A 23,261-nucleotide genomic window follows, 5' to 3' on the forward strand; every position below is an offset into this window, starting at 1 on the left:
CCCCGGCCTCACTCAGTGGGTTAAGGATCCGGCGTTGCTGCAAGCAGCTGTGTAGGTCGCAGATGCAGCTGGAATCCCATGTTGTCATGGCTGTGAAATAGACCTGCAGCTGCGGCTCCTATTCGAACCCTAGCCTGGGAACTTCCATGCCCTCGTTGTGGCTGTAAAAAGAACAACAAAACAAAACATCTTGCCTCTATCACAAAGGTGGAATTGCTAGATTATACAGTAACTCTATTCCTGACGTTTTGAGAAGCTGCCATATTGCTTTCTACAGTTGCTGTACCACTTTGAATCCCACCGGGTTGCACAAGCATCCCAATTTGTCTTAGTTTTGTTTTGAAATAGTTTTGATTTCATATGTTCCCCTGAAAAGAGACTCCGGTCTCCTCGGGGGTCTCCAGATTATAGTTTGGGAGCACGAAAGCAAAGTCAAAGAGAAAATGGATCAGATATTTCGAAATCGCTCTCTATATAAGTTGTACCACTTTGCCCTTTGCCCAAGTAGCCTGTGAAAGTGTCTATTTCCTCATAGCATTGTCAACAGAGCATGTCAACAAACTTTTATATTTAACTAAACTGGTGGTAAAAAGTTGAATTCCGTAAAATTTTAATTTGCCTTACTGTTACTGTGGGTGAAGTCGAGCGTTTTATTTTTATATTTAAGGGCCATGTGAGTTCACTTTTCAGTAAACTGTCTGTTTAGATACTTGCCCACTTTTACATTTGGTTGCATCTCTTTTTTATTTTTTATTTTTTGCTTTTTTAGGGCCGCACCTGAGGCACATGGAGGTTCCCAGGCTGGGGGTCCAGTTGGAGCTACAGCTGCCAGCCTACGCTGCAGCCACAGCAACGCAGGATCCAAGCTGTGTCTGCAACCTATACCACAGCTCATAGCAACGCCAGATCCTTAACCCACTGAGCAAGGCCAGGGATTGAACCCGCAACCTCATGGTTCCTAGTCGAATTCGTTTCCGCTGCACCACGACGGGAACTCCAAGGTGGCATCTTTTTATGCTTGATTTCTAGGAGCTCTTTTGATTAAGGATATTAGCTCTTTTCTCTGATATGAATTGAATGTCTGTGTCCTTACCTGATTGTCATTAGTTTTAAAATTTTGTTTACAATGGTGTTTGTCAATGGAGAAGTTTTTGATATTTATGGAGCGGATTTGTTAAACCGCTCACTTGTTTTACGGAGTCAGGATTTTGGATCATGGTAGTAAAGACCTCCTTCTTTACTTCAAGGAGGCCCTTGTTTTGGGTCACACCCAAGACATGCAGGCTCCCCAGCCAGGGGTCAACCAGAGCCATAGCTGTAACCAGAGCCACAGCAATGATGACTGGGTCCTTAACCTACTGAGCCACAAGGGAATTCCAAGGAGGTATAACGTTTAAAGAATAGCCAGATCTAAATTGTATTTGAAATCTTTCAATTTTAAAACACTGATCCTTTTTTTTTTTTTTTTTTTTTAAAGAGAGCCCTGAAATATGGGCCAGCTTCAGTCTCTGCACTAAAGTTGTATCATGCTATTGGGACCTCATGACATCACAGTTATGACACCCTCTGGGCGCCATTCTTTTAAGCCCATGCTAACAGGTCCACTTCTGCTACCCTAGCTAGGCCGAATCTTTCCATCCTCTAAAAAGGTGCATAGAACTCGGGTAGAGGCCATGGCAGAATCAACAGTGAACAGGGTGGAATTCTGTCAGTCCAGGGAAGGAAAGGAAACTTCTGCATCACTATTTCTGTAATATCTCATCTTGGAATACTGTGTGTGTGTGTGTGTGTGTGTGTGTGTGTGTGTGTGTGTTTAGGGCCACACCCTTGGCACACGGAGGTTCTCAAGCTAGGGGTCGAATCCAAGCTATAGCAACCAGTCTACACCACAGCCACAGCAACGTCAGATCCGAGCAGTGTCTGCGACCTACACCACAGCTCACGACAACGCTGGATCCTTAACCCACTGAGTGAGGCCAGGGATCGAACTTTGTCCTCATGAATACTAGTCAGATTGTTTCTGCTGTGCCACAACAGGAGCTCCCTGGAGTACTTTGGACCATCCTGTCCAGCAGTCTCCCTACTTGCATACCCCTAAGGACAAGGACACATGACATTCCAAAAAGACTGACTCAGTTTTGGTTGGAGCTGGTTTGATTAGAGATGGCTGATTGTCTTTGACTCCCTCCTCTGTGACTCCAACCCACTGGTCCTGGTTCACCCTGGGAGGTCACAAAAGGACAGGCACAGGCAAACTGTTGCATCAGCTGCCTGGGGGGACCCCAGATGGCTCCACCCTGAGCCCTTCTTTCTGCCAAGAGCAGGTTCTTCTGCTCCCATCCCGCCTTTGATAGCTCATCATAATGCTTGACATTTAAGTGCTTAAGAAGTATTTATAAGACGAATGGGTGAATTAGAGAATGCAGCCAACATTCCCAGTTCTGTGCCTCTTCTCCAGCCCATTACCTTCTCCATGTCAGCCCAGTGATCCAACACATCACTGACAAAGTTAAATTTGGCAGGAACTTCCTGGTGGCTCCACTGCAGGGGTGCCAGATGCCTGGTCCGAATGTGGACCGTGCGACGGGGCATCCAAGTCCCCCATTGGAGGCAGAGTCCCTGGAGTTTCCACAGCCAGTGCATGTTCAAACCTGCAAAGGCAAGAGAAGCCAGAGGTGGGTCTTTCCTGTACAGTCACTTAAGGAGATTGGTCCCCACCTTCCAGGGTTCTGCCCGAAGTTCATTTGTTGGGGTTGTGAGTGAATCGGCAATCGGCATCCATCTCAGTTGCCACACTTCAAAAACACAACACCCGCCCTAAATCCTATGTCCCTACACCTATGACAGTTTCGTGAACATCTACTCCCATATAATAAATCCTTTTGTGCTTAAAACACAGTGGCGTGGGAGTTCCCATCGTGGTTCAGCGGTACCGAACCCAACTAGTATCCATGAGGACGTGGGTTCGATCCCGGCCTCGCTCAGTGGGTTAAGGATCCGGCGTTGCAGTGAGCTGCGGTGTAGGTTGCAAATGCAGCTTGGATCTGGTGTGGCTGTGGCTATGGCTGTGGTGTAGGCTGGCAGCCGCAGCTCCGATCTGACCCCTAGCACGGGAACCTCCATATGCCGCATGTGCAGTCCCTAAGAAACAAAAACACAATACAATGAAACAAAACCCAAAAACACAGTGGTGTGGTAGGCTGAAGGGTTGTTGCTAATAACTTGTCTCCTCCCTGGAGCAGAATTATATGTGTGTGCATATGCACCCCACATTGCCATTATCCTTTGGTCAATGAGATGTGAGTGGATCTTGCATTTCTGCCCTCTGTCAGCCTAGCCCAGATGGGCCTACCTCCAGCCTGGGTCCCAGAATGACAGCACAGGTGGCGTGGAGCCGAGGCCAGCCCAGCCACAGATAATACCCAGAGCTGTGGGGACAATATCTATTGTTATGAGTTCCTGTGAGATGTCCAGGTTGCTTGCTAATAACAAACGGACTAACACATGCAGCATCTAGTTCTTTCAATGGATCCCTGCCTGAGAGATCCTGAGTACCGTGCAATACACAGGACCTAACCCAGAGAATCAATTTAGAAATTATAACTGCATTGGCTCTTTGGAAACTAATCAGAGACTCCTGGTCTCTGAGTTCCAACCTGTACACCTGAATGGGGGTTGCAGAATTGAAGTCTAATGACTTGACCTCAAGGAATCCAGCCAGGAGTCCTGCCACGTGGCCAGATTTCCATCCCCTGTTGCATGGGCAGAAGAAATCAGAATGCTCAAGCTTTTTAGGGCAGCACCTGTGGCACATGGAAGTTTCCAAGCTAGGGGTCGAATCAGAGCTATAGCTGCTGGCCTACACCACAGCCACAGCAACACGGGATCTGAGCCTTGTCTATGACTCTGTGACCCATACCACAGCTCATGGCAACACCAGGTCCCTGACGTACTGGGCGAGGCCTAGGATTGAACCCATACCCTCATGGATTCTAGACGGATTCATTTCCCTTGCGCCATGAAGGGAACTCCTGTCTCCTCTCCTATTTTCTAAAAGAACAAGGAATGAAGATGTCCTTACCAGCTCCTAGGAAAGATGATTTACTGCCTTTGTACCTATTGGTCTTGCTCTCTTTCCATGGCTAACTCTTTCTTATTTTTCTGGGCTCATCTCCTCTGAGAGGCTGCCTTTCCTGACCACTACCTCCCATCCCACTTTTTTTTTTTTTTTTTTTTTTTTTGCTTTTTAGGGCTGTTCCTGTGGCATATGGAGGTTCCCAGACTAGGGGTCTAATTGGAGCTACAGCTGCCGGCCTACACCACAGCCACAGCAATGCCAGATCTGAGCCACGTCTCTGACCCACACCCCAGCTCACAGCAACTCCAGATCCTTAACCCACTAAGCGAGGCCAGGGATCAAACCTGCATCCTCACGGATGCCAGTCAGATTCATTAACCACTGAGCCACGACGGGAACTCCCCGCATCCCATTTTGACTGCCCTTCTCTCAGCCACCCCAGTCCCTTCTTTTTGCTGTGCTAACCCCAACCCTAACCCTAACCCTAACATTTTTCCTTTGCCCACTGCTGCCTCCTCACAAAGACCTGGCAGATGCTCACTTTCTCCACCCCTAGAGATTCGGGACTGATTTTCCCCTCAGATTTTCCCTCTCCTAGCTAGCGCTGACTTCCAAAGGTTGGCTAGTGCCCTCCTGAGGCATGTCCCCATCTGTCCATCTGTCACAGCTTGCTCACCTGCCAAGTCTGTTCAGGAGGATCTTGGTCTCAGGAGAGGTCCTGAGCAGCCAGCTCCAGAATCCCTGTGGCCTCGGAAGAGGGCACTGCTAGTTAAGCGGACAGCCCCAGAACTTTTGTGGCCTTGGAAGAGGGGACACTAATCATTAACCGTGGGCCACCCTGGGGTGTCACTTGGAAAAACATCAGTCCTTTTCTTAGCTATGCCTAGGGATTGCACAGCCCTGCAGCCCTGAGGCCAGCAGAACTGTTCCTCTAACCTAGGGGCCTGAAAAGGAGATTTACGTGTAAGACCTGGAGCAGGTTCTTGCTCCGTCCGGGAAGCGAAAGCAGCGCACATGGACCTACATACATTGGCTCACTTCATTTAGTCCATGATAGTTCTGACGTTTGAGTTGGAGAGTCAGAAAAACTCAGACCTTTTCAGATCATTGAGTGGATAGTGTAAAAATTCAGTGTGGAACAGCAACTTGCTCACGGTCACAGGGACAATCAGTCTCAGGCCTCTGCCTGGAATCCTCACCTCCAGAAGAATGGTTCACGATGCTGCTGCTGAATTCTAGAGGCTCCTCGGGTCCCAGGACTAGAGCTGGGGATCAGAGGGCTCTGAGCCACTGATACCAACAACGTTCCAGGAATGCCTACCCAAAGGGGAAATAGCTCCATCCTCCCAGATAAGGAAAGTGCCCCCGAAGCCACAGAGCTTCTCCCCTATTCCTCTGTACCCCGTGTCCACTTTCAGGGCTCTTCCTTCAGTGGGCTGACCATCAGCTACCTATCTGCTACCAGGGCCCCATGACAGACTGGGACGACGGGTCCCTAAATGCAGATGTCTCAGGCCAGGGGCAAGATGAGAATGCCAGTTACCCGGCAATAGCTAAGGACCACAAGAGACAGGGACCCAGAGGAGACATGCAGGGGAGCCAGAGGGGCTAAGAGAACCTAGACGCCAGCATCCAAGGTCCGGGGAGAGAAGAGAGGAGATATACCTGGAGAGGATATCCAAAGCAATTTGCTTTTCTCGGGCCAACCCTAGAAATCATATGCTCGAAGAAACCTGTTTATGCAGAGCAGCTGCCCTTCCCTGGGAGGGATTCTTTACTCTTTCTGGGAAAATTCACAGAATTTTACCACCTGCCTCTCCAGCCCTGAGGGTATGGATCCTTTCTTAAATACCCCCGCAATGGGGTGTTTCTGAATGTCTCTTCCAGGAAGTTCTCCCCAGTGTCTGCCCTAAATCCCTCTTGCTGTCGCTGCTCTGTACACTCACTACCTACAGACAGAGAGGCTTCAGAGCACCAAGACCGTGAGAAGGGCTGGACAAGCCCTCCTACAAGAGCGTGAGAACATCCAGAGGGGAGACCTTGATCTCGTGGAAGAAGTTGCCCGAGTTGCTGTCTCTGCGAAGGCTCTGTTTAAGAAATAGTTGAATCTCTCTTCTGTACAGTGGGACCTCATTATTTATCCATTTCTTGGAAGATCGTATGGGAAAAGGAATGTTTATGGGAGTTCCCGTTGTGGCGCAGCCGAAAAGAACCTGACTAGGAACCATGAGGTCGTGGGTGCGATCGATCCCTGGCCTTGCTCAGTGGGTTAAGGATCCGGTGTTGCCGTGAGCTGTGGTGTAGGTCACAGACATGGCTCAGATCCCATGTTGCTGTGGCTGTGGTGTAGGCTGGCAGTTGCAGCTCCGATTCAACTCCTAGCCTGGGAGCTTCCATATGCTGTGGGTGCGGCCCTAGAAAAGACAAAAAACAAACAACAAACAAACAAACAAGTTTTCATGGTTAAAAATAAATGAAATGCATTCCACATAGTCATTCCACATAGACTCTAAACCATGCGGGAGAGACTTGGAGGAGGTGGTCTTTGGACTTAAATTCACACATCAGCATGGACAGAGGGCCTGAGGTCATTAACCATTCCTGCTCATCACCTGGATGCAGTGGATTTGAAGAATGAGAGTCCTGATCCTGGGAATTAGGGTCCCATCAATAGAAGGGAACCTATGAACCATGTGTTCTTCCAGAAATGGAGGCAAAACGACCCATGGCCTCACTTTGTTTAGAAGTTCTGGAGCCGGGAGTTCCCTTTGTGGCCCAACAGTTAATGAACCCAATTAGGATCCATGAGGACGCGGGTTCGATTCCTGGCCTCACTCAGTGGGTTAAAGACCCGGTGTTGCCGTGACCTGTGGTGTAGTTCGCAGACGTGGCTCGGATCCTGCATTGCTGTGGCTCTGGTATAGGCCGGTGGCTACAGCTCCGATTCAATCCTTAGCCTGGGAACTTCCATATGCCACATGCGCTGCTCCTAAAAAGCCAAAAAAACAAAACAAAGAAAGAAAGAAAGAAAGAAAGAAAGAAAGAAAGAAAGAAAGAAAGAAGAAAGAAAGAAAGAAAGAAAGGAAGAAAGAAAGAAAGTTCTGGAGCCAAGTTCTCCCAGATAACCCATGGCTCACACCCTCTCTGTAACTACCTGTCCTTATCAATTTGTCAACAGAAATATTTACTGCCCGCTGCTCTCGGATGGACCCAGAGGTGAAGGTTAAGACCGCTAATAACATGGACAATGATTAAGCTCATTTTAGAGATGGTTCACGGGAGGTCAGAAGTCAGACTGAGTTACACCCTCAGCCCTCCAGTGAATCCCAATTTCATGCCAAAAGACTGCCAAGGCATTTACCACATCATGCAAAGCCCCATGTGGCTTCACACCCTCCAGGCCTCTTGAGCTGGATGTCCTGGCCACTTACCCCATACAAACAGCCCCATGGGCTTCCTTGCTATTCCCTGAAGGCACGTTCTGCCCCAGGACCTTTGCTGTTGCTGTTTCTTCTCAGACTACTTTCCCCTGATGTCTATGGAGAACCCCTCTCCTCCTTCAAAGATTTGCCAAAGATTTTGGTCACCTTCTTTGTTGTCTAGACCACCTGCTTCAAATGGCAACTCACCTCTGAACTGGTTGGCCCTCCCTGTCTATACACAGTACTATTTTTCCTAAATACTCATTGCTTTCTAACATAATATAGAATTTACTTAGACATTTTTCTTTTCCTTTTTTTTTTTTTGCCTTTTTAAGCCCATACCCTCGGCATGTAGAGGTTCCCAGGCTAGGGGTCGAATTGGAGCTACAGCTGCCAGCCCACCCCACAGCCACAGCAACACCAGATCCGAGCTGCGTCTGTGACCTACACCACAGCTCACGGCAACGCCGGATCCCTGACCCACTGAGTGAGGCCAGGGGTCGAAGCTGCAACCTCATGGTTGCTAGTCGGATTCGTTAACCACTGAGCCACGACGGGAACTCCTACTTAGACATTTTTCAATCTGCCCCTTTCCATTAAAATCTAAGCTATGTGAATGAAGACGGGGATCTTTGCCTGTTTTGCTCATTGATTTAGTTCAAAGTTCTGAAAAGCATCTAGTGCTGAGTAGGTAATCAGTAAATACCTGAGTGAATAATAAATCAGGGCCAGAAAGAAAAACGCAGACCAAGGAAGTGCAGAAAAAGCACAAGACACGGGAGTGAGCCAAGACCGAGAGGAGGATTTGAGCAGAGCCTCCAACACAATGCCTGGCAGGGAATACATTGCCAGCAAAGTGACAGCACTTGTCATTGCAGTCACTACCAAGGACCTCTGGATCTGGGTGTGCTGGTGGGGTGGTGGTGCCTGGCTCCCTAGAGTCATGCAGCTGAGAGCTTTCCTTTTTTTTTTCTTTTTGGAACTGAATTGGGCTGAGGTGACCATGGGAGAGATCGCTGGGGCACCAGGTGTGTGGGGGTTCTCAGGGGAAAGGGACTGGGTCCCCCCACCCCATTAGCCTTGTATTGTTCTGACTAAAGTCTGAACAGAGGCCCCCTAGTGGAGAGCTCTGATTATAGCCACAGAATGGGGTGGCGCAGCCCAGGGGAATGAGGGGAGGGGAGTCCAGACAACAGCCCTGCAGGCAAGGCAGCTGAGGCTCAGAGAAGTCAGTGTAACCATAGTGACAGGGGGCGCTGCCCCAGGCATCATTTCCACCCAAGCCCTATTGTGGCTCTGTGGATTAAGGACCTGATGTTGTCTCTGTGAGGATGCGGTTTCAATCCCTGGCCTCACTCAGGGGGTTAAGGATCTGGCATGGCCACAAGCTGCAGCGTAGGTCACAGCCGTGGCTCCAATTCGATCCCTGGCCTGGGAACTTCCATATGCTACGGGTGCAGCTATTAAAAATAAAAAAGCTTCCCAGTGGCAGCCGGAGCAGACACAGGCAGGGACTGATTGGCTTTGAGTTCCTGGAGCCCAGGACTGAGCGGGCCCTCAATAAATATTGGATAATGAATGAATGGAAGTGCTGAGTAGGGAGTACTAGGGTCACTCCCAGTCTCCATCAGCTTCCCCTCCGCATGGCTGGTCTCAGCTGCTCAGAGGGAGCTTCTGGGCTTTGAGTCATGGCTTCAGATCCTTGCATCTTTCCTGGGTAAGACATTTCACACTAGCATTTGCAGGGGATGCATTGGTATGTGGAGAAAACATGATGCGGGGTTCATTTATTTCTTTAAAATGAACTTTCATGAAAAGAGTTAAAGAGACTCACTGGGAAAACTAGAAAAATAGAGAAATGGAGGTGAAAGGAAAAAAATCTAGCATCCTTTATTTTCAATATTCAGGAAAACTACTACTAACATTTTAGTGTGTCTCCCTCCCTCTGGTCTTTTTCTCCATCTGTAATTTTTCTCTTTTTTTGTATATTTAAATGTTATTTATAACAATTTTGTAATTTATTTGAAGAGTTTATACCATAAATAGACATTATTTTATTTTCCCCAACCACTTTATTTGGATTTGTCTAGATCACTTAATATTCTTTTTTTTTTTTTGTCTTTTTGCCTTTTCTAGGGCCTCACCCATGGCATATGGAGGTTCCCAAGCTAGGGGTCTAATTGGAGCTGTAGCCCCCGGCCTACACCACAGCCACAGCAACTCGGGATCCGAGCTGAGTCTGCAACCAACACCACAGCTCATAGCAATGCCAGATCCTTAACCCACTGAGCAAAGCCAGGGAACGAACCCACATCCTCATGGTTCCTAGTCGGATTCGTTAACCACTGTGCCACGACGGGAACTCCTGACCGATTTTCAATGGCTCTGGTTGTGATTACCGAATAGCTTTATCAAAGGGGTCAAGTGGGGAGTTCCCCCTGTGGCACAATAGGATCAGTGACATTTCTGCAGCCTGGATGCAAGTTTGACCCCAGGCCCTACACAGTGAGTTAAAGGATCTGGCATTGCTGCAGCTGAGGCATAAGTTGCAATGGCAGCTTGGTTTGGATCCTGGCCTGGGAACTCCATATATTGTGGGGCAGCAAAAAAAGAAGAAAAGAGGGTTGAGTGATTACTCTCCCATTGGCGGTGAGTGAGATCACAAGTGCCCAGGTGCTCTGGTGACCTGCCCTTTGGAGGGCCAGCTGAAGGCTCTTAGGAAGTGAGACCAGTGGGCAAATCCCGAGGATGTCTCCAGACAGAGGGGGAAGTCAAGCCACCAAATATTTGCAAGAGCGGGCAGTGGCACTGAACGCTGGATTGACGAGGCTCTTCTGCTCTCTTCCAGGGCCAACCAATGACTCTGGAGATGCCCCCAGGGAAACTGAAAGCCTCCAATGTCGACAGACTTGAAGGGTTGAGGCTTCCCTTGGGGACTGATGTGTGGTGCCACCGGTTCCTCTTAGAGGCTTCAGAGGCTGATGGCGCCTTTCTGGTGTTGCCTCTCATCTTCCCCACTCTTGACTTCTCAATTTACTCCTCCGGATCTTTCCAGAAACCGTCTTTGGCAGTTCCGAAACAAAGGCCACCTAGCGACCACAAAACAGAAACCCTTCAAAGTCGTTTCCCAGAAAGCGTTGATACCCTCTGCCACTTCCTTGGAGAGCCTTCCTGAGTCATGCTTTTCCCCCAGTGGCAAAGATCAAAACGGGGAGCCTAGGAGGTCTCCTGTGGCGTGGTGGGCTAAGGACCCAGCGTTGTGACTGCAGCAGTTCAAGTTGCGGCTGTGATGTGGGTTTGATCCCTGGCCTGGAAACTTCCAGATGCCGTGGGCATGCCCCCCGCAAAAAAAAAAAAAAAAAACTTCATAAAGAAACAAAACAAAACAGTGAGCCTGGAGCACGTGTTATTTCCAAGTGTTTCAGCCCCAGCCCCAGAATCTCGATGTTGTCAGTTGTTAGCAATGAGACCCCAGCGTGCTGTGGGGAAGACCCCATGAAGTCATGGGGAGAAGGGCTGAAGCAGCAGCCAGGGTCATCTGAACCTTCATCCCATCAGTGCCCAACCCTGAGAAGGAGCACCTGCCCATTCGATGCCCCAGCTTCTCAAGTCCTAAGACCCCTCGATGTTTACCTTCCTGGGGTACTTGTATGGAGCAGTCACCCTTTTCACATGCTCCTGAAGTTCCCAGGTTAGTTTCTTTGGATCGTGCGAGGTGTAGGCTGGAGAAAGGACTATGAATGCCTTCACCACCTGTTAGGAAAACCAGAAAACCAGAATCAGAACACGTATAAGAATACTATATACTCTATATAGTTCCTGTCGTGGCGCAGTGGTTAACGAATCCGACTAGGAACCATGAGGTTGTGGGTTCGATCCCCGGCCTCGCTCAGTGGGTTAAGGATCCGGCATTGCCGTGAGCTGTGGTGTAGGTCGCAGACACAGCTCGGATCCGGTGTTGCTGTGGCTGTGGTGTAGGCTTGTGGCTACGGCTCCGATTCAACCCTTAGCCTGGGAACCTCCATATGCCGCGGGAGTGGCCCAAGAAATGGCAAAGACAAAAAAAAAAAAAAAAAAGAGACAATACTACATACTCTTTTTAAAGTTGATTTTTATTAGAGTTGATTTATAGTGTTGCGTCAATTTCTACTGCATAAGGACCCAGTCATACATTTATATACATTCCCTTTTTTAAAAAAATTAAAGCACAGCTGATTGTTTCCTTTATTATTATTATTAAGGGACAGTTGACTTCCAATGCTTCATCAAGTTCTATTGTACAACAAAGTGACCCAATCCCACACATTTCCCCGTGCTCTACAGTAGGATCCCACTGCCTTTCTTGCAATATCTTCCATCAGGTTCTATCCCAAGAGACTGGATATAGTTCCCTTGTGCTGCACAGTAGGACTTCATGGCTTATCCATTCTAAATGTAGTCATGTTCATCTACAAAGCCCACACTCCCAGCCCATCCTACTTCCTCCCCTTCCCCCTTGGCCACCACAAATCTGTTCTCTCTGTCCCCGGGTCTATTTCTGTTTTGTAGATAGGCTCATTGGTGGCATATTTTAATTAATTAATTAATTAATTTATTTATTTATTATCTTTCTAGGGCCGCATCCACAGCATATGGAGGTTCCCAGACTAGGGGTCGAACCGGAGCTGCAGCTGCCGGCCTCCACCACAGCCACAGCAAAGTGGGATCCAAACCACATCTGTGACCTACCCCACAGCCCAAGGCAATGCCAGATCATTAACCCATGCAGCGAGGCCAGGGATCAAACCTGTGTTCTCATGGATGCTGGTCAGATTCACTTCCCCTGAGCCATGACGGGAACTCCCTGGAGCATATTTTAGATGCCACATGACAACGCCTTTCTCCTTAACCTAGACTCGTGAATAAATGTTCATATTTACCAACCCAGCGCGAAGGGTCTATCAGTGCCTTGGACTCAGCCAGCATGTTGGACAACACCAATTTTTTTTCTGGTCCCTGCCTTTCCAAGATTAACTATTGGAAGTTATGACTTTTGTGGAATGATGTTCCCAACTAATTCCCTGAAAGAACACTGAGGAGCCGAGGCGCTTCTCTTAAGATACAAATACTTTGGAGAGAGGAGATTCGTGGACTCCTTAGGGGACCACAACTTATAGGTTTTCCTGGCCAGGAAGGCAGCTAGGAATAGGTTTGGACAGACAGGATTGAGGGAAAATGTACACCACTTGCAAAGAGAACTGGGTCTTTCTGAGCCTGCCTGCAGGAGGGTCCACAAGCAGCAAGCATTTGGCTGCAAAGCTGCTCCAGGAAGCCTGAGAGACATTCTGCATCTCTGGCTCCCTCTGCCCACAATCTTTCTTGCAGGCTGCCTCCTGCCAAGAAGGAGAAAGAGTCCCAAACTCAGGAACAACAGAACACGGTTTCCGATAGGAACGAAAGTCAGCACACAACTCTGTCTACGTCCTCCTAAGCGGTGGTTCGTTGTCCTTGCATATTTCCCAAAGGCGGGCATCTCATTACCATTTCATATTCAGACAGATCTGCTCTTTAGGACGGGCTTGCTCTTACTGCTTAAACTACCATGCGTTTATCCAGCACTTGCTATGTGCCAGGCTCTGTTCTGAGCCCAATATTTGGCTTAACCTTGAGCTCACAGCCCTGGTGGATGTGTGGCAGGCAGAACTAGCCATACTTCTCCCGATGCAATTTCTTCATTCCATAGATAGGACTCCACTCCCTCCACTCTACATTAGAGGCCTTGCATTTGTCGTGGGTGTCAGAATCACTTGGCTAGGAGCTTCTGGTCGAAATAAAGATGGCTTAAGGCTGCCTCCCTAGTCATTTTGATTTAGCAAGTCTGACTTGAGTTGTAGAAATCTGCACTTTTTTTTTTTTTTTTAGTGAAAGTTCCCAGACCAGGGCTTGAGTCTGAGCCACAGCTGTGACATATGTCACAGTCGTGGCAATGCCAGATCCTTTAATTCACTGCGCCGGGTAAGGGATCAGACCGACACCTTTGGAGTGACCCAAGCCACTGCAGTTGGATTCTAAACCTTTTTTTTGCCTTTTAGGGCTGCACCTGCAACATATGGAGGTTCCCAGGCTAGGGGTCTAATCAGAGCTACAGCTGCCAGCCTACACCACAGCCACAGCAACACGGGATCTGAGCTGCAGTCTGTGACCTACACCACAGGTCACGGCAACATCAGATCCTTAACCCACAGAGCGAGGCCAGGGATTGAACCCGTAAGCTCATAGTTCCTAGTTGGATTCGTTAACCACTGAGCCACGACAGGAACTCCTGAAATCTGCATTTTAAGCAAGAACCCCAGAAGTTACAGCTGTGAGAAGTCCAGGGCCCGGACTTTGTAAATCACTCCTCTGCCCTGAGGCTTCCGAGAATGTAGCTTGATGTCACCCTAATTTTCATTAGGTAACAACATTATATTCTAGGGTTATGTTGGCTTTACGGCCATTGAAAAGTGCACAGGTCTGCTATGAGCTTACTTCTCTCATAAATACGTCTGTTCTTCTAGGACCCATGGGAAGGAATCCGCATTTCTTCTGAGAAACGCTGCCTTACTAATGTGGCCCATCTTTCTGATACATCAAGGACACTTTGGAGACTTATTCTGTCAGCCCTCACATTGGCTCGCCCTCCCAGGGCCATCAGCAGGCACCTTTGGTATACTCATTCTGTCCTCTTCTGCACGTGGAAAGGGACTTTTATTGGGCAGGATGGATGCCTGCACCTGCCACCAAGATCTCCCACCTAAGGTCAGCCCCTTCTGAACCCAGTTCCATATCCACTTGCAACCAGTGTTGCTATCGTCTCATAGAATCCCGCTAAGGAGCGTCTGTATGTCTAAGACATGAGGGCAATGCTTAGCCAAAAAGAAGCTGTTGTCTGTTTGCTGGTGGCCTTTCAGGCTTTCTGGTACTTGGATGGGGTCAGATATGGGGGCATCTGGGCCTTCCAGCTTACTCTGCTGGGTGCTGAGAGGACAGAACCAGGAGGCAGTGCTCTTGGCTGGACTAGTTACCTCCCCTCGGCGGGGGTCCGGGCTGCTGACCACGGCTGCCTCCAGGACGGCGGGGTGCTCAGCAAGGGCACTCTCCACTTCCACGGGCCCGATCCGGTAGCTGGAAGAGAAAAAGCAACTCTCCCAAGTGACCTCCCCTCCCCCCATGAAGCTTCAAAGGGAGAAGGGAAGAGCAGGCAACTTGACCTTGAGGAATTGATCACATCGTCATTTCTTCCCATGAACCAAAAGTAGCCATCCTTGTCCATGTGGGCTCGGTCCCCTGTGATGTAAAAGTCCCCCCGTTCCGACGCTGCTGTCTTCTCAGGATTGTCCTGAAAGAGAAAATGAGGCCGTAAAGGGCCATCTGGCCATGCAGAAGTTGGGGGACACCTCAACAGGAAGTCTGGTGGACCGGAAGTCCCCACTGAACAGGAAGCCGTGAGCTGTGGGTTTTCCCTCTTTTAATTGGAAGGAAGCTGCCAGGAAGGGTCTAGGCAGCATGACTGCATGCAGAGGGATGGGCACAGGGCTATTGGCTCTGTTTTTTTAGGACAAAAAATATACACAGATACGCTTTATGCTCAGCAATCACTGAAGATAGAAAGTGAGCAGCTGGCCAAATGCAAGCATAGAGGAAAGAGGTAAACCATCAAACTCTGATTCTCAATGCTTTAAAGTAAAAGCTGCTACTAAGCAAGAAAAAGAAATTACTGGCACATGAAACAACAAAGGCTAATCTCAAAAACATTATGCTGAGTACAAGAAACCACACAAGCACACATTTGATTGCATTTACATGAAAGCCCCCTTTTTATATATATAAAAAAAGGCAAAACTATACTTCAATGAAAACAAATAATTTAGCAATTGACTGGTGCCTAGGGTTGACTGCAAAGGTACAAGGGAACTTTGGGGGCTGATAAAAATGTTCTATATTTTGGCTGTGTGGTGGTTACACAGGTGTATAATATTCCATTTGTCAAAAGTCATGGACACATACATTTGGGAGTTCCCTGTGTGGCTCATCTGTTAACAAACCCGACTAGGATCCATGAGGACGGGGGTTCGATCCCTGGCCTCACTCAGTGGGTTAAGGATCCGGTGTTGCTGTGGAGCTGTGATGTAGGTCGCAGATGCAGCTCGGATCCTGCATTGCTGTGGCTGTGGCATAGCCTAGTAGCTGTAGCTCCGATTCAACCATTAGCCTAGGAACTTCCATATGCCGTGGGTGCGGCCCTAAAAAGAAAAAAAAAAAGAAAAAGAAAAAAAATCATTGACTCGTACATTTAACAGAGGGGCATTTTACTGTGTGCAAATTATACCTTTATTTTAAAAAATGCGTTCTGAAAAATAAAGAAAAAAGCTAAGCTAACAACACCTAAAATTAAACACAAGATCTGTAAGAAGCATGCACTGAAAAATGTAAAATGCTACAGAACACTAAAGAAGATATAAGCAGTTGGAAAGATAACAGCTAATGTCATAAAGAGGTTAATTCGCTGCAAACACAGGAAGCAATGCAACGCCAGCTAAAATGCCAACAGTTTCCATAGAACTTGACACACTGATCCTCAATTGTATGTGAAAGAGCAGAAGGCCAAGAGTAGGTGAAATATTTCTAGAGAATTGAGTAAGAAGGAGAGATTTCTTTACATTTAACTGAGACTTATGATAACGTTTTCTGGGTAAGGCGCTAACTTTCTTAGGGTCATGAGGCTTGTTGTGAGGCTGGGCACAGGGGGATGGATTCAGAGCCCCCCCCCCCACCACCACCAGCAGAGCCAAGGCCCTTGGAAGAGAATGAGCTAAATAATCCTATTCACTCCAAAACTGGCAGAACTCTAAGCAGCCAAAGAAAGTGAATTTTTCCCCAAACACTTGGTGCCATAAAAAGAGACCCATGACATAACTTAATGTTAACAAGTGTATCATGCAAGTTGTATTGTGTTAATGGTGGAAATCAGGTATGGAGCTATCCATCCCTGAGGCCCTTTGGCCTGCAGAGATTTCATCAAAAAAAAAAAAAAAAAAGTATTTATGGAGTTCCCGTTCTGGTGCAGCAGAAATGCATCTGACTAGGAACCATGAGGTTGTGGGTTCGATCCCTGGCCTCCCTCAGTGGGTTAAGGATCTGGCGTTGCCATGAGCTGTGGTGTAGGTCTCGGATGTGGCTCGGATTCAGTGTTGCTGTGGCTGTGGTGTAGGCCGGCGGCAACAGCTCCGATTGGACCCCTAGCCTGGGACCTACCATATGCCGCAGGTACAGCCCTAAAAAGCAAAAAAAAAAAAAAAAAGCATTTATGATTTCTGTATTATACAATTTTATATCTCATATAATAAATAGACAACATGAGGATGACAAAAGGTAAGTCTTACTGCTCAGATAGCCAAGGCTAAAAATTTGGTCATGTGTAACGGACCATTTCATGCCTTAGCTGGGATTCTGTGCACACACACACTTGTGTGGATACAGAACATGCCATACATATATTTCCACAATCCAATTTTACTCCATTTAACAATATATCATGAACATCTCCTCACCAGAGTAAAAGTCTAACACACCATAATATTAAATATTTGCATCATACTTCTCCGTGTGGCTGTAATATTATTTAGTTAAACAATTTCACGTTAGAAATTTGGATTCTTTTTTTCAGTCCTCTTTCTTTTTCTTTTCTATCCCCTCTTTCTCTGGTCTTCTTCTTTTTTGTTTTTTGCTTTTATATGCAATGCTATAATACCATTTATATAACTAATTTCCCATGGTTAGAAATTTAGAGTTCCTTCACCTTTTTCGTCTGTTCCATGCAGATGTACTGTTCATCCATGCATTTGACAAGTTGTTTCCTTAGGAAAATAAATAAATGCCTTACACTGGATAGAAAATTGACATGGGCCTATTAATGTAATGGACACATGAAATCTAAGCTTTTTTGGAAGTGGTCAACATGAATTCGAAATACCCACACTGATTAGGGGGTATAAGCTTAACTGACTCACAGAGCTACTCCAGCGTAACCATCTCTACTAATTTTCATCTGCTCCATGATTCTCAAGAAGAGATTTAATTTTTTTCTTAGTTAAAAATGACTCAAGAGTTCCCACTGTGGCACAGGGAGTTAAGAATCTGACTGTGGCAGCTCAGGTTGCTGTGCAGGTGTGGGTTCCATCCCCGGCCCAGGAACTTCCATATGCTGCAGGTGCAGCTATTAAAAAAAAAAAAAAAAAAAGACACAGAAAGAAACCTAACATCTGGTGCCAGTGATAGACCGAACAAGTTGAAGAAAGAAAAGGCTCTTATTAGGAAATAATTTTACAGGTGACTTGACTCTCAGTGGAACAGTCACGACCCAGAGAGGACCCGTATGGAACTCTAGGAAGACAAGGGTTTTTTCTGTCCAGTGCTGTACACGTGGTGGCATGAAGTAAGCACTCTGTGAATTATGAATGAAGAAGTTCTTTAGGAAAGTCAAGGGTTTGCTTTCCCTTACAAAGATGATTAGAAAGAAAGACATTTAAATTTTAACATTATCTCTGTTTGATGGAATTACTACGTGGGTTGTGGTGATTGTTTTGTAGGTAGGTTTCTGTGACTTTATTTATTTTATTTTATTTTATTTTTGCAGCCACACCTGTGGCATATGGAAGTTCCCAGGCGAGGGGTTGAATTGGAGCTGCAGCTGCCAGCCTACACCACAGCCACAGCAGCAATGGATCCAATGCCGTATCCTCGACCCACTGAGCAAGCCAGGGATCAAACTTCACTGACACTATGTCAGGTTCTTAACTTGCTGAGCCACATGGGAATTCCATGTTTCTGTGACTTTAAATAAAATACCATGAAAGATTATTTATTTCTCTTTAAGTCACAGAAAAGCCACTAAAATACATATACAATATTCCAAAAACAAATGGACTGATTTTTATCTGCTCCTCCAATATCATAGCTGATTGACAGCTTAATATCACAGTCAGCAGATGAAGCTCCTATAAAATTCAGCCACACATTTGAATCCCCTGGGGAGTTGATCCACAGCCTCAGAAAGCTGGTCTCAGTGACGAGGAACTGAAGTATCGGTAATTTTTGAAGTGTCCAAGATGCTTCTAATGTGCATCCAGGATTGAGAACCACTTCAGCTGGGTTTTACAGAGAAGAGTTTAGAGAAAAGAGATTCCATCATACATACCAGCCAAACGGATGAACCCATCTACAGAACATAAACAGACTCACGGTCAAGAACAGACTTGTGGTTGCCATGAGGGAGGGGGTGGGGTGGACTGGGAGTCCGGGGTTAGTAGATGCAAACTCTTGCATTTAGAATAGATAAGCAGTAAGGTCCTACTCTATAGCACAGGGAACTATATCCAGTCTTTTGGGACAGAACATGATGGAAGATAATATGAGTAAAAGAATGTATATATGTATGACTGGGTCACTTTGCTATACAGCAGAAATTGACACAATATTGCAAATCAACTATACTTTTTATTTTATTTTATTTTATTTTACCTTTTTGGGGAAGCACCTGCAGCATATGGAGGTTCCCAGGCTAGGGGTCAAATTGGAGCTGTAGCCACCAGCCTACACCACAGCCACAGCAACACGGGATCAAGCTGCGTCTGCGACCTACACCACAGCTCATGGCAATGCCAGATCCTTAGCCCACTGACCTAGGCCAGGGATGGAACCCACGTCCTCATGGATGCTAGTCAGATTCGTTTCTGCTGAGCCATGACGGGAACTCTTATACTTTGATTTTTAAAAATTAAAGATAAATAGCAGCCAAGGGGGGTATGAGGGAGAGGTGATTCCTGGATTATCACAGAAACCTGGACTAGAATCCTAGGACACAAGCCCTGCCAGCAATCCCTCCTTATCCACACAGGCCTCAAGGCAAAAAGAATCCTGAAAACTAGGCTATGACACAAGATTGCATTTGATCTTTGCCTTTGTCCCTTTCCTTCTCTGAACCTCGATTTTCTCATGATTAAAATGATGGGATTGTCCATATGTCATAAGGTTGCCCTCTTAAACATGCCCACATTCAAATCCCATGTCCTGCACGTACTGGGTAATTGACATTAGATACATCACTGCATCTTTCTTGCTTCCTTACCAATAACAGCACCTTATCAATAATATTGCCAACCTACCCCATGCACTTATTGCAAAGGTTCAACAAATGGATGATTTTAAAGCACGCGGCACAATGCTTGACACACAGCAATTACTGTGAAAATGGCCATTTCCTGCCCCTTACCAAGTAGCAACGGAAGAAACAGAAGGGCCGGGTGGGTCTGACGCGGATAGCAATATTCCCCTCTTCTCCCGGAGGCAGAACGTTGCCCTCATCATCTACAATCTGGCAGAGAGACGACAGGGGGGTGTCTGGATTTCTGTACCACCAGGCCGCCTTGCCAGCCGAGCCTGGTGCTGCTAATCACTCTCCTCTCCCAACCAAGCCTCACCAACCATTGGGAGAAGCTGCCTACCTGCACCTCATAAGGTGGGGACGCTTGCCCCATGGATCCTGCCTTGATTTTCATGCCTTTGGGATTGGCACAGATTACAACCTGGAGAGAAACCAGAACCAAGAAGAAGGAGGCCTGTCTCCTTAGTTTCCTTCCTGGTTCATGCCTTTCCACCCACTCTGCATTCTAACTTTCTCACTCCTTTCTTTCTTTTTTCTTCTTCTTTTCTTTTTTTTTTTTTGGTCTTTTTTTGTCTTTTTAGGGTCGCACCTGCAGCATATGGAGGTTCCCAGGCTAAGAGGCGCATCGGAGCTATCGCTGCCAGCCTACGGTAGCCACAGCCACAGCAATTTGGGATCCGAGCCGCATCTGCGACCGACACCACAGCTCATGGCAACGCCAGATCCTTAACCCACTGAACAAGGCCAGGGATCGAACCAGCAACCTCATGGTTGCTAGTCGGATTCGTTTCTGCTGTGCCTTGATGGGCACTCGCCTTTGTCTCCTGCTTTCCCATTTCTCCTTCCTTCCTCCCTCCCATTCCTTCTCTTCTTTCCTTAGACAATAAACATTTACTGAACACACCTCTGGGCCCTGACACATAAAGAACTTAAGGTCTCGTGAAGCCAAAAGACTCCGTTGATTGCCACCTCCGTGCCCAGGTGGCTGCAGAGACAACTGTAAGATCACGGGCTCTGACCAGAGATGGACAGGGGATGTCCCCGTGGAGACAAACACCCTCAGCCACAGTTTGCTGGCTATGGTGTCATTGTGGCATTATTTTAAATGAGCTTGAAACCCAACGAGAAGAAGGGTTGATGGAGTTTTGTTATCACCTCCTCCCTGTTCCCCTCCTCCCCCGTCCCTCCCACCCAGGGATGTCACAGAGAAGCCAGGCGGAAAAGCAGGAGGTTCTGCAGACCAGCCGTCCGCCCTGATGCGCTGAGGGCTCAGGTGGAGGTGGCCCCAGGCAGGGACCCGGCCTGGTGGCACTCACTGTTTCCGACTGGCCGTAGCCTTCGTGCAGCTCCAGGCCTGTCTGGCTCTTCCACTTCCCCCTCACGTCAGGGTTTAGGGCCTCTCCTCCGGTCAAACAGTGTTTCAAGCTCTGAAACTGGTACCTTTCTCAGCCAGGAAACAAGGCCCCCCGTGTCAGTCCCCATTGCCACCCCCACACGTCACCACTGCTAAAGACACTAAAATATAGACTTCCAGGCTTTCCACCCAGCTCCTCGTGCCCTGGCCTTGCAGGCATGTGCCTCGTGGACAGATGAGTTCTTTTAAAAACAATCCTGGGAGTTCCCGCTGTGGCTCAGCGGAAACAAATCTGACTGGTATCCATGAGGATGCTGGTTTGATCCCTGGCTTCGCTTGGTGGGTTAAGGATCTGGCGTTGCTGTGAGCTGTGGTGTAGGGCACAGATGCAGCTCGGATCTGACGTTTCTGTGGCTGCAGTGTAGACCAGCAGCTACAGCTCCAATTTGACCCCCTCGCCTGGGAACTTCCATATGTTGTGGGTACAAAAAATAAAAAGACAGAAAATAAAATTTAAAAAATGAAAACAATCCTATCTGAGTTTGAAATAAACTCAGAACTTCACATGGTAGGTTTGCAGGTTTGGGCCTAACAACAATGAATGCCAGGTGAATTGGCCAAAATGTTGGAAAAAAAACTAATTGCCACCTGTTGCAAAAGATGACTTGATTAAAAACTGAGAGTAGCCCTCTAAGAACCCCCAAATTCTGACAGACATTAAACATGTTGCAAGACAATCCCTCCACGTTTTACAAAACATGAAAAATTAGGGATTGCAAATAAATTTGCAATTATTTTCCCCTTTGAATCAAACTGGTTTGACTATTACTTCATATTACCAATCATGTTTCTTTTTTTTTTTTCTTTTTTTTCCCACAGCTACACTTGTGGCATATGGAAGTTCCCAGGGCAGGGGTCCAATCAGAGCTGCCACCACAGGCCTGCGTCACAGCCATAGCAATGCCAGATGTGAGCCGCATCTGTGACCTATGCTGTAGCTTGTGGCAGTGCCAGATCCTTAACCCACTGAGTGAGGCCAGGAAATCGAACTGGCGTCCTCACGGCAGCTATGCCAGGTTCTTAACCCATTGAGCCACAGTGGGAACTCCCCAAGTATCTTTCAACCACATTTTGCTTGAATGACTCAGTCACGCTGCGTAGATTGTGACGATGGATCCAGGGATAGGTGAACTCTTGTATCATAGAATTAACCTTGAGGACTGTGGGAGAACTCACTCTCTTAGGCACCTCATGGTCAGATATACGGGGTTAGAGATGCTGTGGGGGGTGCAATTCCCATTATTTGGAAAAGGATAGAAGAGGGAGGCAGGGATCAGGCTGAGTAGGGTGTCAGGTTCCTCTCTGCCTACCCCAGCTACGAGACTTGCCCCACTAGCAGGTGTCACTTTGGATTCACCCAGGAAAGGAACCATCCATGGTATCTTGTGGCCTCCTGTGGGGGGTGCCCAGGCACTCACTCAGGAATGGCTGGCTGGTGTTCATATGGGGTTGAGGGATGGGGCATCAACTGTGGTGGACTCGTTAGTCCTACTGACCTCAGGCCCTGGCCACAAATCCATTCCACAGTGGCTAATAGTTATCCAGCCATATTTCTAATCGCATGGGAATAGCAGACACATCGCAGAGGGAATTGCCATTGGGTGTACGGATGTGAGCCCTGAAATTTCAGACTCTCTTAGATCTATTCAGATCCACTTGGATGCAAATTCCTGGGGGCCAGAAGTTTTCTTTTTTCCCCCTTTTCTTGGTTTTCATTTTTGGCCACACCCACGGCTATAGAAGTTTCCAGGCAGGAATCAAATCAGAGCTGGAGCTGAGACCTGCAGCTGCAGCAATGCCAGATCCTTAGTCCAGTGGGCTGGGGATAGAACCGGTGCCTCCACAGAAACAAGCCAGATCATTAACCCCCTGTATCACTGTAGGGACTCCCAGAAGTTTTCTTGAAGGGTGTCTATGCTTGTGAGTGTGTATGTGCGTGTGTGTGTGTGTGTGTGTGTGTGTGTGAGAGAGAGAGAGAGAGAGTTGGAATGAGAGGGTATGTGTGTGGGGGGGGGGTGGAGGGGTACCTGTGCTATATATTCACATACTTGGGCCCCCAAAGCATGAAGAAGATGCGCTGTACCTGGTCAGATCCTCTTGCACGAGCAGCCGGAAGATAGTGGGGATGCAGCAGAAGGTGGTGATTGGGAAGCTGGACAGAGTCTA

General features: G+C 47.5%; 2 protein-coding genes across 2 annotated transcripts in view; both read right to left on the minus strand.

The window, feature by feature from the left end:
- The window catches only part of LOC125127407 (acyl-coenzyme A synthetase ACSM2B, mitochondrial-like), a 28,687-nt gene extending 23,834 nt beyond the window's left edge, over positions 1 to 4,853 (minus strand). Inside the window, exons 1-2 of the mRNA XM_047780371.1 lie at positions 4,755 to 4,853; positions 2,467 to 2,651 (exon numbers count right to left, since the gene is read on the minus strand). Coding sequence (XP_047636327.1) covers positions 2,467 to 2,643 — 177 coding nt within the window. The 5' untranslated portion in view covers positions 2,644 to 2,651; positions 4,755 to 4,853. The remainder of the gene's footprint in view (positions 1 to 2,466; positions 2,652 to 4,754) is intronic.
- A 4,775-nt stretch (positions 4,854 to 9,628) lies between these two features.
- ACSM5 (acyl-CoA synthetase medium chain family member 5) overlaps positions 9,629 to 23,261 on the minus strand; it is a 28,686-nt gene continuing 15,053 nt past the window's right edge. Inside the window, exons 7-14 of the mRNA XM_047780372.1 lie at positions 23,179 to 23,258; positions 20,998 to 21,121; positions 20,022 to 20,102; positions 19,790 to 19,891; positions 14,730 to 14,857; positions 14,544 to 14,643; positions 11,134 to 11,253; positions 9,629 to 10,589 (exon numbers count right to left, since the gene is read on the minus strand). Of these exons, the coding sequence (XP_047636328.1) occupies positions 10,506 to 10,589; positions 11,134 to 11,253; positions 14,544 to 14,643; positions 14,730 to 14,857; positions 19,790 to 19,891; positions 20,022 to 20,102; positions 20,998 to 21,121; positions 23,179 to 23,258 (819 nt within the window). The 3' untranslated portion in view covers positions 9,629 to 10,505. The remainder of the gene's footprint in view (positions 10,590 to 11,133; positions 11,254 to 14,543; positions 14,644 to 14,729; positions 14,858 to 19,789; positions 19,892 to 20,021; positions 20,103 to 20,997; positions 21,122 to 23,178; positions 23,259 to 23,261) is intronic.

Source organism: Phacochoerus africanus, chromosome 5 (genome assembly GCF_016906955.1).
Source record: "Phacochoerus africanus isolate WHEZ1 chromosome 5, ROS_Pafr_v1, whole genome shotgun sequence".
Taxonomy (NCBI): Eukaryota; Metazoa; Chordata; class Mammalia; order Artiodactyla; family Suidae; genus Phacochoerus; species Phacochoerus africanus.